Source organism: Sorex araneus, chromosome 9, assembly GCF_027595985.1.
Source record: "Sorex araneus isolate mSorAra2 chromosome 9, mSorAra2.pri, whole genome shotgun sequence".
Classification (NCBI taxonomy): Eukaryota; Metazoa; Chordata; class Mammalia; order Eulipotyphla; family Soricidae; genus Sorex; species Sorex araneus.
The window spans coordinates 62,210,080-62,224,495 of record NC_073310.1 but is presented as its reverse complement, the minus strand read 5'-3'; the positions used below and the strand labels follow the sequence as shown (position 1 = coordinate 62,224,495).

Below are 14,416 nucleotides of genomic sequence, written 5' to 3'. Positions count from 1 at the left end.
ATAATTTGGGTTGAAACATTATACATCTATACAATTATTATTTATTTTATCAAATACTGATATTATACATCATTATATATATATGATATTATACATCATTCCCATACTTCAGCTATTCCCCAAATTTTGAAATTTTCTTTAGGCATGTTTAGTTAGTAATGCATATATCTGTTATTTTTTTATTGTGGTAGAAATACATAGCAGAAATCCTTTTTTTAAAATTATAAAATATACTTTGTATAAGTTATTCTTCATTTTTAATTATGAGCATAGGGCATATAGGCAGGCACTATGTTATACTATCTATAGAATGTGTTTCTACATATTATCAAAACTTCATACCCATTGAACAAGATAACATTTCTTCCTCTAGCCTCTGACAACCAATATACTACTCTGCATTGATGATTGGTACAGTTGAGACACCTCATATATGCGAGCCAAGGAAGCATTTATTTATAAACCACCTGTATTTTTAAATAAAATAAACGGACCGTAATTTCTTTGAAAACATTACATTCCTAGTGTGCATTTCATTGAAGAACATCTAGTTTGGGGGAGGATGTAGTTCAGCGGCAGATCACCTGCAGTATATGTGTGAGGCTGCAAGGTTGAGCCTAGCTACTGCTCCAGAATGGATCCCTGAACCTCCAAGTGCTATCCCAGGCTGAATGTGGGGTCCTCCCTTTCACAGTAATGTGACAAAGCAATGCAGACTTCAATATCATATTGAGCGCAACAAAGAACAGCTGAAAGAAGGGAAGGGGATAGAAAGATAACTAAGGGCCTGGAGGGATAACATAGCAAGTAAGGTACTTGCCTTGCACATGGCCTACACAATCCCTGGCACCCCTTATGCCTACCCCCAAGTTCGCCAGGAGATTCCTGAGTATAGAGCCAAAAGCCAGCTCTGAGCATCACCTGGTGTGGCCAAAAAGATAACAACAAAAGATAACCAAAATTTTTATCTTACCCATAGATATCAATAAAGGCCTATGAATAAGACTCTATAAATAGTGATATACAGGTACTGATGAGGATTAATTTTTCTTTCTCCTTGAGTGTACCTTAACATTTTTCAGTGCAGGTGAATTCTTTATAATCACTTTTTTCCCCCAAAGTTTATTTAGAAGGAAAGAAGAAGGAAGGAAAAAAAGTCTATTTCTTACCCAAGTCTGTGGTACTGAATGTGGCCATGAAACCGTGGTTTTCAGTAGAAGAACTTTTCACAAATATTATATAAAGAAAATTATATGTGGATGTTATGAATGAAGATATTTCTGTGCCGCAATACTTTTTGTTTTCAGGAGAACCCAGATCGGAACTGCTACCAATCTAAGTTAAAAAGACATGAGAATTAATTTTCGCGAAAGAGCTCTTCTGGAAAGATGCTTCCAGAAATCAATATTCCTGAAAGGTTGTTTTGCATGTAGAAAATTGGTTTCAGAACACACTTTGAGAGCATGGAAAAAAATCTCACACCCATTAGCAATTACCTCTAGCCTTTCACATCCCCTCCCCCAGTAGCCACTAATCAACATATTTTTCTGTCTCCATATCGCCTATTCTGTACAGTCCAAGAAAATAGAATCATATGATGTGGCAGCTTTTATGACCACTTATTTCCCTTAGTGTGTGGTCTCTGGGCAGCTAGGGAGCCCCCACGAGACTCTCTCTCTCTCTCTCTCTCTCTCTCTCTCTCTCTCTCTCTCTCTCTCTCTCTCTGTCTTTCTCTCTGTGTCTCTCTCTTTGTCTCTCTCTCTGTCTTTCTCTCTGTCTCTCCTGTCTCTCTTTCTCTGTCTTTGTCTCTGCCTCTCTCTCTCTCTTTCTCTCTGTCTCTGTCTGTCTCTCTCTCATTGCCTGCGTTCTGTGGACTCGGGCTGCTCTCCCTCCCTCCAGGACAACCGATGCCATGAGTGAACGAACTAGGAAACAAGGGCCAAAGCTGGTTGATGATCAGTTGCTGTTTATTCCATTGTCCCCACGCGCCTGTTCCAACCTCACTAAGCTCCTCATTCTAGTCTCACGCTGTCCCTCATTCCCATCTCCTCCTGTCTCTCCCGCTCATCTCTCCACGCTCCATCTTGCAGCCTCTTCTCTCTAGGCTCTCCAGACGCCTGCTCCTGCACCCTTCCCCTACATTTTCCTCCCTCTGCCCCCCTTGCTAGTCTCTTTGCACTCCATCTTGCTGCCCTGGTCTCTCTCTCGACTCTCAACTCTCCAGCCTTGGGGATAGACACCACACCCAGTCTGGTAGCACATTCAACATATCAAATGCCCTTCCTGATCACCAATCAGGCTCAAGCAATCAAACCCTGCTTTTGGGGTGCTAGGAAGTAAGGGCAACCGAGGCTTAAGTTGAGAGAACAGATGTCCAGAAGGAAAATGTCATTCAGAGTCCATTAACTCTCAAGTTACAAAAGCATAGCATTAACTGGCTTCTTGTGTGCATGAAAAATGGACATTGCTCTGAATTAACTATGCAAAGGACTTAAGGAGAAGATAAAAACAATATTTACAAATTAACAGAGCACAAAGAAAGAGGTTACAAATAAACACAGAGGAATGGGACCACTGTGATGGGAGTAACCCAATAAACCTAAGCTCCCTGCGGCAAGGCAGAGAGGACAAACCAATGTTATCCTACACCTAAGCATAATTGTTTTCAAAGTTTTTCCATGAGCTTTATCATACATCATTATTTCATTCCTGTGTAATGTTATAGGATATTCCATTGGATGGATATCCTGTGCCACATTGTATTAAGATGTTCATCAGTTGATGGACACTTAGGATGTTTCTATAAGGGGACTGCTACTATACTTATGGAAGTTAGTTATATTCATGCACTAACTTTCGGGAGGACATGCATTCTGTTTCATTCTCCTTAGACTTATGCTGAGAAATGGTTTACTGGACCAAATCACAACCATTCTTTGTAGAACTTTTTTAGAAACTTCCAGATTCCAAAGTGGCTGTACTGGTTCACATGCTCATCAGTGGTGTATAAGCTTCCTAATTTCTAACTTTTTTATGCCAATATTTGTATTATCTGACTTATTGATTATAGATATTCAAGTAAATGTGGAATTGTATTTCATGGTCATTATGATTTGCCCAGAGTGAGTATCTTTCTATGTGCTTATAACCTCTTTGAAAAATTATATATTCATATCCTTAATTATGTAATTTGTTTTTAATTCTGAAAAGTTCCAATTTTTTATTTTCATATTTTCTTCTTTCTTTCTTAGGTTCTTGATTTTTTTTAATGGGCTGGAATTTTTGAGTGATCTAGAAGTTTTCTAATAACTCTAACCTTTCCAACATTTCCTGGTTTTAGCTCTCATACCTAGAATGGTTTGTTCATTTTATTAAGTTCATTCATTTTAAGTTCATTTTTTGTGAGTATGGCATAAGGAAAGGGCTGAAAAAGCACTGTTTGTTGAGAAACTATTTTTTCCTACTAAAATTTCTTACTAGATGTACCAAAGAAATATTTGGCCTTAAAGCTATGGGTTTTTGAATTACTGAAGTTCAATTCTGTTCCAGCACATATTTTTATCCTTAATAACCCACCGTCTTAATGGCTGCAATTTCGTTCTAAATTTTAAAATACAAAATCCTCCAGCTTGTTCTTTGTAAAGAATGTTTTGATTATACTACTTCTTTTGGATTTCTTTATGAATATTAACAACCAGCTTGTGGGTTTCTATGAAAGTGTTTGCTGGGAATTTGACAGGGATTAAGTTTGTACTTTAGATAAGCTCTAGGATTATTGCCATTTAACAACATTAAGTCACATAATCCATGCACGTGAGACATCTTTCTCCTATACAGGTCCTTAATTTTCTTTACAATTTTGTAATTTGCAGAGTAAAACACATATTTAGAGAGAGGTATTCTTTAATGCTTTTTATAGTATTACAAATGCATTTGCTTCCTTGGTTTCACCTTCAAGTTGTTCACTGCAAGTGTAGAGAAAAAAAATTATTTTTATGTTCATATGATTAGGGAAGTCACTTTCTATTCCTAGTTTGAAAGGGTTTTAGCCAAGGAATAAGTGTGAATTTTGTTAAATGATTCATATGCATCTATTAAGATAATTATGTGGGTTTACGTTAATTGATCTGTGAATGTATATCAGCTTTGAGTTTGTGGGATGAAAACCCACTTGTTCAGGGTGCATCTCCTCATCATATCCCACTAAATCAGTGACTGTGTATTAGTCTGGGGCTGGAGCCATAGCACAGCGGGTAGGGCGTTTGCCTTGCACACGGCAGACCTGGGTTTGATTCCTCTGCCCCTCTCAGAAAGCCCAGCAAGCTACCCGTGGCATATCCGATATGCCAAAAACAGTAACAACAAGTCTCACATGGAGACATTACTGGTGCCCACTCGAGCAAATCGATGAGCATGGGATGACAGTGCTACAGTAATACAGTATTAGGCTGAAGATTTCTGCATCTATGTTCACAAGGGATAGAAGATTTTAATTCTGTGCAAACTAGTTTTGTTTCACGTAACACATTTGCTATACCCAAACCAAATACATATATTCAGAGATATGATCTCTTACCTCCATATAATCTGTATCACAGTGGGAAGATGTCCCGATTTTAAAGTCAGTGATGTTAAGAAGAACGACTTGGCCCTGGGGCTGGCGGATGCTCCACCTACAGGTCTTCTCCCCGGGATACACAGCAGGGTAAAAGGGAGAGCGAATAATGCCTTCTCCTGTCAACTCACCCCCGCACGCTGTGATACAAAACAACAACAGTGTCTGACCAGAAATAAAGAACTTGTCCTCAACTTTATTGCAAAGTCTCATTTTTTGACAAGGATGAAATGAAATGGGGGAGGGTTACTTTCCCTGACACTGAGAATATTTAAAAAATTAGATTATTGCCCCCGCGTCCCGTGCCTGCCCGCGGCAGCGGGACAGCTCGGAGCACCCCCTCCCCGCCGGGCAGGTCCCAGTCATTCGCCCACCGCGCCTGATCCCGCCCTCCCGTGTCCGACAGGTACATTGGCTCTTCCCCTTGGAGACCCTGTGCCACCTGGAAAAGCGCCCCCTGCGTCCCGTGCCCGCCCGCGGCAGCGGGACAGCTCGGAGCACCCCCTCCCCGCCGGGCAGGTCCCAGTCATTCGCCCACTGCGCCTGATCCCGCCCTCCCGTGTCCGAAAAGGTTAGGGGCGTGTCCTGTCATTTGGGGGCGTGGCCTTAAAAGTGGGCGTGGCCTGTTTCCAGAGCGGCGGCCGCTAACTTGGCCGCAGATATTTTTCTTACCATTCCACGCATTGTCCTTTGGCTACAATTGATTGAACCCATTTCTCCGAAAAACTCCCTCATCATCTTAGTTACTATATGTTGATACTCAACTAACCTAGCCTATCCTAACTTCACAAAAACTGTCAATGAACACATCAACTTGCACGGAAAAGTACTTTGTCAAAAGAGCATAACCAAAAATCTTTAGTCGAGGTTCCTCCCAAGTTAACGAGAGCTCCAGATAGTAAAGCCCATAACAACATGAAGAAACTGAGAAAATCCCCACCACTAGGAGAGAGCCAAGAAAATATCTCACTAACCTCAGCAGCGACCTCCCAGAAATACACCCTCCTCTCAGATAGAGAATTCAGAGAGGAAATTGTGAGGATGATTCATGAACTCAACACAACTATGGAACGAACATCCAATAAATTAAGGGAGGATATGGATGCCGCGTTGGAACGCTCCACCAAGATAATCCAGGAAGAAATGAGAGCAGAAATTTCAAAGCTACGAACAGAAGTCACACAACTAAAAGAATCAGTAGATGAAATGAAAATCTCCGTAGGAGCCCTCAATAGTAGAATGACTACAGCCGAAGACAGAATCAGTGAACTTGAAGATGAGCTGCACAAAGCATATAGACAACAGCAAATAATGGCAAAAGACCTCAAAATGGCTCTAGAGCGAGTTAGAGTCCTAGGGGACGACCTCAGGAGAAACAACATAAGAATCATCGGAGTGCCGGAACCACACGGAACCAATCCCAATGAAAAAAACACCATTAAAGACATCATTGCTAAAAAATTCCCAGAGCTAGAGAATGTGGACATCCAGATACAAGGAGTCCGAAGGGTGCCAGCTAAAAGGGACCCAAATAGAAAATCCCCAAGGCATATCATAGTCAGAATGATGGATGCCGTGGATAGAGACACAATACTGCAAGCAGCAAGATCAAAGAAGGAGATCATATACAAAGGCGCACCCCTTAGATTCACAGCAGACCTATCAGAAGAAACCCTCCAAGCCTGAAGACAATGGTGGGATATAGTGAAAAAACTTCATGAAATGAATGCCTCACCAAGAATACTCTACCCGGCTAAACTCTCAGTTAAACTTGAAGGAACCATACATTATTTCATGGACAAGCAACAGCTCAGGAACTTCATAGACTCAAGACCAAATTTAAAAGAAGGACTCAAAGGGCTACTATAAGACAAGGAAAAAGACCTATAAGAACAGCAAACCCTACAGAAAAATGGCACAAAATCCAATGACAATAATCTCTCTTAATGTTAACGGGCTAAATGCACCAATCAAGAGGCACAGAGTGGCAAAATGGATTCGGAAACTAAACCCAACCTTCTGCTGCCTACAAGAAACACATCTGAATAGCCGGAACAAACACAGACTAAAAATCAAAGGATGGAAAACAATCCTGCAAGCAAACAGCCCCCTCAAAAAAAAAGCAGGGGTGGCCATACTAGTATCCGATAGCATTGATTTCAGGCTGAAAAAGATCAGAAGGGACAGCAAAGGTCATTTTATATTCATCAAGGGATATGTGCAACAGGAAGAAATCACACTCCTAAATGTATACGCACCTAATGAACGACCAGCGAAATACTTAAAAGAACTCCTAACAGAATTTAAGGAGGACATAACTAGCACCACGATAGTAGTTGGAGATTTCAACACTGCCTTATCACCTCTGGATAGATCGACAAGAACAACACTCAGCAAGGAAACGAAGGCCCTGAAGGAAGAAATGGAGGAGACAGGGCTAATAGACCTATACAGGGCTATATACCCCCAAAAGAAAGAATACACATTCTTTTCCAGTGCACACGGAACATTTTCCAAAATAGACCATGTTCTGGGCCACAAGTTATACCTTAATAGAATTGGAAAGATAGAAATTGTATCAACTATCTTTTCAGACCATGATGCACTGAAGATGGAAGTTAATCATGCACAGACTCGGAGAACCAAATCAAACACTTGGAAATTAAACAACTCACTATTGAACAATGAGTGGGTCACGGAGGAAATCAAGAAAGAAATTAAGAGATACCTCGAAACAAATGAGAATGAAGACACAAGCTACCAGAACCTATGGGACGCAGCTAAAGCTGTGTTAAGGGGAAAATTTATAGCTCTGCAAGCCTTCCTCAGAAAGGAAGAAAGGGCCTATATAGATAGTTTGACTTCGCAGCTCAAGATCTTAGAAGAGGACCAGCAAAAGGAACCCAAACCAGATCGAAGGAAAGAAATAATAAAACTTAGAGCAGAAATTAACGATATGGAAACCCGAAAAACAATCCATAAGATCAATGAAACAAAGAGCTGGTTCTTCGAGAAAATAAATAAGATTGATAAACCGCTAGCAAGACTCACAAAGAAAGAAAGAGAGAAAACCCTAATAAACCGAATCAGAAATGAAAAGGGGGACATCACAACAGAAACCAAGGAGATTCAAAGGATCATCAGAGACTACTTTGAAAGTCTGTATGCCACAAAACAAGAGAACCTAAAAGAAATGGATGAATTCCTTGACTCCTACAACCTCCCAAGACTGAGCCAAGAAGACGTGAAATACCTGAATAGGCCCATAAATATCAAGGAAATCGAAACGGTAATCAAAAGTCTCCCCAAAAACAAAAGCCCAGGTCCAGACGGATTCACTGGAGAATTCTTCCAAACATTCAAAGAAGACTTGTTGCCAGTTCTCCTTAAGCTTTTCCAGGAAATCGAAAAGACAGGAACCCTTCCGAACAGTTTCTATGAGGCACATATCTCCCTAATACCAAAAGCAAACAAAGACACCACTAACAAAGAAAACTATAGACCAATATCCTTGATGAATACCGATGCGAAGATTCTCAACAAAATACTAGCAAATAGAATCCAACAACTCATCAAAAAGATCATACACCATGACCAAGTGGGATTCATCCCAGGGATGCAAGGTTGGTTTAACATTCGGAAATCAATCAACATAATCCATCACATCAACAAAAGTAAAGATAAAAACCATATGATCATATCCATAGATGCAGAAAAAGCATTTGACAAGATCCAACACCCATTCATGATAAAAACTCTCACCAAAATGGGTTTTGGAGGAACTTTTCTCAAGATAGTCAAAGCCATCTACCATGAACCTATGGCGAGCATTATCATCAATGGAGAAAAACTAAGGGCTTTTCCTCTGAGATCGGGGACAAGACAAGGATGTCCACTCTCACCACTTCTCTTTAATATAGTACTGGAAGTATTAGCAATAGCCATCAGGCAAGAAAAAGATATTAAGGGGATTCAGATTGGAAAGGAAGAAATCAAGCTCTCACTATTCGCAGACGATATGATACTATACCTAGAGAAACCTAAAAGCTCTAGTAAGAAACTCTTAGAAACAATTGACCTATACAGTAAAGTCGCAGGCTATAAAATCAATACCCAAAAATCCATGGCCTTCCTATATGCAAACAATGAGACAGAGGAAAGGGACATGAAAAAAGCAATCCCATTCACAATTGTGCCCCAGAAAATCAAATACCTTGGAATCAGCTTAACTAAAGAAGTAAAGGACCTCTACAAAGAAAACTATAAAACGCTACTTCATGAAATAAAAGAGGACATGAGGAAATGGAAAAATATCCCCTGCTCATGGATAGGGAGAATAAACATTGTCAAAATGGCAATACTCCCCAAAGCATTATACAGATTTAACGCGATCCCTATGGGGATACCCATGGCATTCTTCAAAGAAGCGGAACAAGCAATCCTGAAATTTATATGGAACAATAAACGCCCATGGATAGCTAAAACAATTCTTGGGAAAAAGATGATGGGAGGCATCACCCTTCCCAACCTTAAACTCTACTACAAAGCGGTAACAATTAAAACAGCATGGTACTGGAACAAAAGCAGAACTGCAGACCAATGGAACAGGGTGGAATATCCCCACACACAACCTCAAATGTATGATCATCTAATCTTTGATAAAGGTGCAAGAGATGTGAAGTGGAGCAAGGAAAGTCTCTTTAACAAATGGTGCTGGCACAACTGGACAACCACATGCAAAAAAATGGGCTTAGAACTCGATCTGTCACCATGCACAAAAGTCAGATCAAAATGGATTAAAGACCTCAACATCAGACCACAAACCATAAGGTACATTGAAGACAAGGTAGGCAAAACCCTCCAGGATATTGAAGATAAAGGTATCTTCAAAGATGACACGGAACTAAACAATCTAGTAAAAACAGAGATCAACAAATGGGACTACATTAAACTAAAAAGCTTCTGCACCGCAAGAGATACAGCGACCAGAATACAAAGACTATCTACAGAATGGGAAAGGATATTTACACAATACCCATCAGATAAGGGGTTGATATCAAGGGTATATAAAGCACTGGTTGAACTCTACAAGAAGAAAACATCCAACCCCATCAAAAAATGGGGCGAAGAAATGAACAGAAACTTTACCAAGGAAGAGATACGAATGGCCAAAAGACACATGAAAAAGTGCTCTACATCACTAATCGTCAGAGAGATGCAGATCAAAACAACCATGAGATACCACCTCACACCACAGAGACTAGCACACATCCAAAAGAACAAAAGCAACCGCTGTTGGAGAGGATGTGGGGAGAAAGGGACCCTTCTACACTGCTGGTGGGAATGCCGGCTAGTTCAGCCCTTTTGGAAAACAGTATGGACGACTCTCAAAAAACTTGAGGTTGAGCTCCCATTTGACCCAGCAATACCACTGCTGGGAATATATCCCAGAAAAGTCAAAAAGTATAGTCGAAGTGACATATGCACTTATATGTTCACCGCAGCACTGTTTACAATAGCCAGAATCTGGAAAAAACCCGAGTGCCCTAGAACAGATGACTGGTTGAAGAAACTCTGGTACATATATACAATGGAATACTATGCAGCTGTTAGAAAAAATGAGGTCATGACGTTTGCATATAAGTGGATCTACATGGAAAGTATCATGCTAAGTGAAATGAGTCAGAAAGAGAGAGACAGACATAGAAAGATTGCACTCATCTGTGGAATATAGAATAATAGACTATAAGACGAACACCCAAGAATAGTAGAAATAAGTACCAGGAGGTTGTCACCATGGCTTGGAGGCTGTTCTCTCATTCTGGGCAACTCAGAGAAGGGAACAGCAAGTAAAATGTGGTTGTTGGTCATGTGGGGGAAAGATGATGCGGGCCAAATATAGACTAGAGACTGAACGCAATGGCCACTCAACACCTTTATTGCAAACCACAACACCTAACCAGAGAGAGAGAACAAAAGGGAATTCCCTGCCATAGTGGCAGGGTGGGGTGGGGGGAGACGGGACTGGGAAGGGGGGGTGGGATGTTGGGTTTACTGGTGGTGGAGAATGGGCACTGGTGAAGGGATGGGTTATCAAACTCTGTAAGGGAGAAACATGAGCACAAAAATGTATAAATCTGTAACTGTACCCTCACGTTGACTCACTAATTAAAAATAAACTATAAAAAAAAAAAATTAACATTGATTGGATAGGTGATATATCTCAAACACGGTCCCTAAGAACTTTACTTAGTAATCTCATTTTTACAAACCCCACAGGGTTTATCATCATCTTGCTTTCATAGAGAAAGTGAATCATGGATTATTAAGCAAACTTTGTTAATTGATTTGGTGGTGCTCAGGGTTTACTCATGGGTTTGTCCTCAGAGATCACTCCTGGCAGTGCTTAGCAGACTGTATATGGTGCTGGGATCAAACCAAAGTTGGCCAGAACATGCCAATAGCCTTATCCCATGTAATATCTCTCCAGTCCTGGACAAACTTTCTAAAGGCACAAAACCAGTACAAGAAAGAGTAAAAAAATAAAAATTTAAATTATTACAACTTACTGCTTTATTGGACTAGAGCAATAGCATAGTGGGTAGGGTTCAATTCCTCCGTCCCTCTCGGAGAGCCTGGCAATCTACGGAGAGTATTCCGCCTACACAGCAGAGCCTGGCAAGCTACCCGTAGGATATTCTATATGTCAAAAACAGTAACAAGTCTCACAATGGAGATGTGACTGGTGCCCACTTGAGCAAATCGATAAATAATGGGACGACAGTGCTATAGTGCTACTACTTTATTAAATTACTCAGTATGCTGTACGTGCTAGCTTGTTGACCTATTTGTGTATACATTGTTTTGTTTGTAAATTATTCAGCTTAAATAAACACCAAAACAAAATGTCTCTCTGAGCAGAGAAAAAAAAAAATTAGATTATTATAGAAACTCAAAATGCTATAAACGTTTTTTTAAAAAAAACAAAGATCTAAATTTGCTTACCAACTTGATAGGCAGCTTGGAAGCTAGCTTTGACCACAGAAGCGTCAACTCGAAGTCTGACCCAGACGCTATTGGTAATGGATTTAATGTGAGAAAGGGTGTCGTTGCCGTAGACTTTCCCAAGTAAGGTTTGATCATCTCGAACCTACACAAGAACAATAAAATAAATCTGTAATCCAATCAAAGAAAATTACTTGGACAAAGTTGCCCTCATTTTGAAATGAGAAAATTTCAGATTCAAGAGGGGCAATAATGTAACTTGGGGCACCTATATTGAGCCACATATACATGTGACATTGTCTTCCAAAGTAGTCCTCAGGTCACTTTTTATCACACTGCAGTAACACTAAATATTTATAGTATCTTAAGCCACCAATGTCCCAAAGTACTGTAATCAATGTCACAGACTAAACTACTTTTATTATTGAAAGATTGAAAAGAAGAGATTGAAAAGAAGAGAAAATAAAGTGAGAAATAATCTAAGAAACAAAATTTTAAAAGGAAAGTAGCACTAAAGCATAGAATAATGTAAAAGTAAAATCACAACCTAATAAATAAGTTACAAAAGACAGAAGAATTGCTAACTCTATTTAAGAAATATAATGCAAATTAAGGGACAAGATATAAAAGATAGGTCTCTGGTAATTTTACTGAAGAAAAAAAAAGATAAGAGCATAAATACACAAAATTTAAAATGAAGTAGATAATAGAAATATAAAAATCCTAAGACATTTTTTAATATGCTACATCTATGTATAACTCTATGTTAATAGAACTGAACATTTTCCTTACAACTCCTGCTATATCAATCATTTAAGGAAACAATCACTCAAATGTGAATTTATTCACTCATCGAACATCACCAAGACATCTGTACCAAAGTCCTGAGTTGGTGCTAATGCAATAAAGACAAGGCAATGCTAACACAAACCTTCTGACCGTTGAGGTGGTCTGGCACTAACGCCACGAGACAATGTCTAGCTCCATCCCCAGATCTGAAATGTCCAACATGCTGAGAATATTCCTGATAACACAACGATCTGCTTCCAGGATATTCTATATGGCCCACTGTCATTTGATTCTGCGTCTTAACACCTAGAATTGGCCCAGCCTGGCTTTTCCCTGGGATGGGCTTAAAAATATTTTCTATACATCTCACTCCCTTCTCATGATTGATTCAGAGCTTGTCCTAAACAGCTCAGTGCCCTTCCAGACTTGGCTACACATCTTTAGGGCCCCACCTCTCAGGACGCCTCATCTAGAAAAAGCAGAAACTTCCCTCCAAAATAGCCCAGAGACACACAATCAACCCCCTCGGGCCGTGCTAAGGAGATGGTGCTCTCTCTGAAGGCTCCACTGTGTCAGTCTGGCCTATGAAATTACTGTTCATAAACTTTGCCCTCACCTAAACCATCTTGCTCTTCTAGAAAATTCTTTTACCATCCCATTGCTCAGACCCAGCAGATGTGGTTCAAGCTCATTAAGCCATGGAGCACATTTGCTTTGGTTTTGATGGGGGGCGTCTCCAGCTCTGTGCTGGAGGGTCAGTCCTGGCAGTGTGGGGAGAGCACGCAGGCCCACAGAGCCTGGGCTCCAGCAAACGCCTGGCTCCAGCCCTCTGAGTGCGCCCCCTGGCCCCCATCGCTTTAGAAGCCTGAGTGTGTTCTGTCTGGACGCCCTAGGATGTTGCAACCCAGTGATTCACGACAGATGCCACAGTTGGGCATATAGGACATTGGTGATGACATTGGTTTTACTTCACTGTTACTTCCTTGGTGGTGGGGCACTAATGGCGTTAGGTGGCAGGAACAGACAGTTAATCAAAGCCTGAAACCAAGAAACAGTCGCATATGAGGCCAGAGTGACAGCCCAGCAGGGCGGGGGCAGGTTCAATCTTTGGCATATGATGCCTTGAGCTCTCCAGCAGTGATCCCCGAGCACAGAGCCAGAGATAAGCCTTAAGTAAGCAACCAAACCCAGTGGCTCTAAACAAAAAGCAAAACAAATAAATGAACAATCACCCAGAAGAATGTTCCTTCTTCCTGGATGATGGTCACAGACCGGGAAGGTCCATTATTTAGTGTGAACTCAAGCTCAAATTCAACATAAAATATTTCTGCATGATTTTAATGCACAAGAATTTTCTGGGGTGGGGGCTGGAGCGATAGCACAGTGGGTAGGGTGTTTGCCTTGCACACGGCCAACCCAGCGATTCCCAGCATCCCATATGGTCCCCTGAGCACCGACAGGAGTGACTCCTGAGCGCAGAGCCAGGAGTAACCCCTGAGCATCGCTGGGTGTGAGTCAAAAAGAAAAAAAAAATTTCTGGGGCCTGTAAGTAGAATATAAAATCAAAGGTTTTCTTTGATTTTTTTCCCCTTCCTGGAAATGTACATAGACTTAGCAACAATTTCAGAAAATTCATCACTAACTTCCCTGAGCTGTGGCCAGTCTACTTGTCCTTTGACCTCAAAGCTATTCAGGGAACAAACAACAGAGTATTTCATTTTTTAATCTGCATATGCAGCTTGCCTGAACTTTTAACACATTGAAATACATTGTTTTGTTCATTTCACTTCTATTTCTCCTAAAACTTCCACCCACTATTTTATGTTTTGTCACATGCTGAGGACATTCAGATTATATAATCCAGAAACTGCATTTCAGAAGAGTAAAAGAGTAAGATCAAGGGTTCTAAAGAGTCTAGAACTATTGGTTTCCCCCCCAAACTCTGAATCCATCCAGGGGATTATTGAATTTTACAGTGAAGGTCATCTTTAAACAGAGACAGGGAGA

The 14,416-nt window shown here is 40.6% G+C and overlaps 1 protein-coding gene across 1 annotated transcript in view; it reads right to left on the bottom strand.

Moving 5' to 3' along the window:
- CUBN (cubilin) overlaps window positions 1–14,416 on the bottom strand; it is a 271,581-nt gene that overhangs the window by 209,404 nt on the left and 47,761 nt on the right. Inside the window, exons 18-20 of the mRNA XM_004605343.2 lie at window positions 11,621–11,765; window positions 4,577–4,755; window positions 1,170–1,335 (exon numbers count right to left, since the gene is read on the bottom strand). Of these exons, the coding sequence (XP_004605400.2) occupies window positions 1,170–1,335; window positions 4,577–4,755; window positions 11,621–11,765 (490 nt within the window). The remainder of the gene's footprint in view (window positions 1–1,169; window positions 1,336–4,576; window positions 4,756–11,620; window positions 11,766–14,416) is intronic.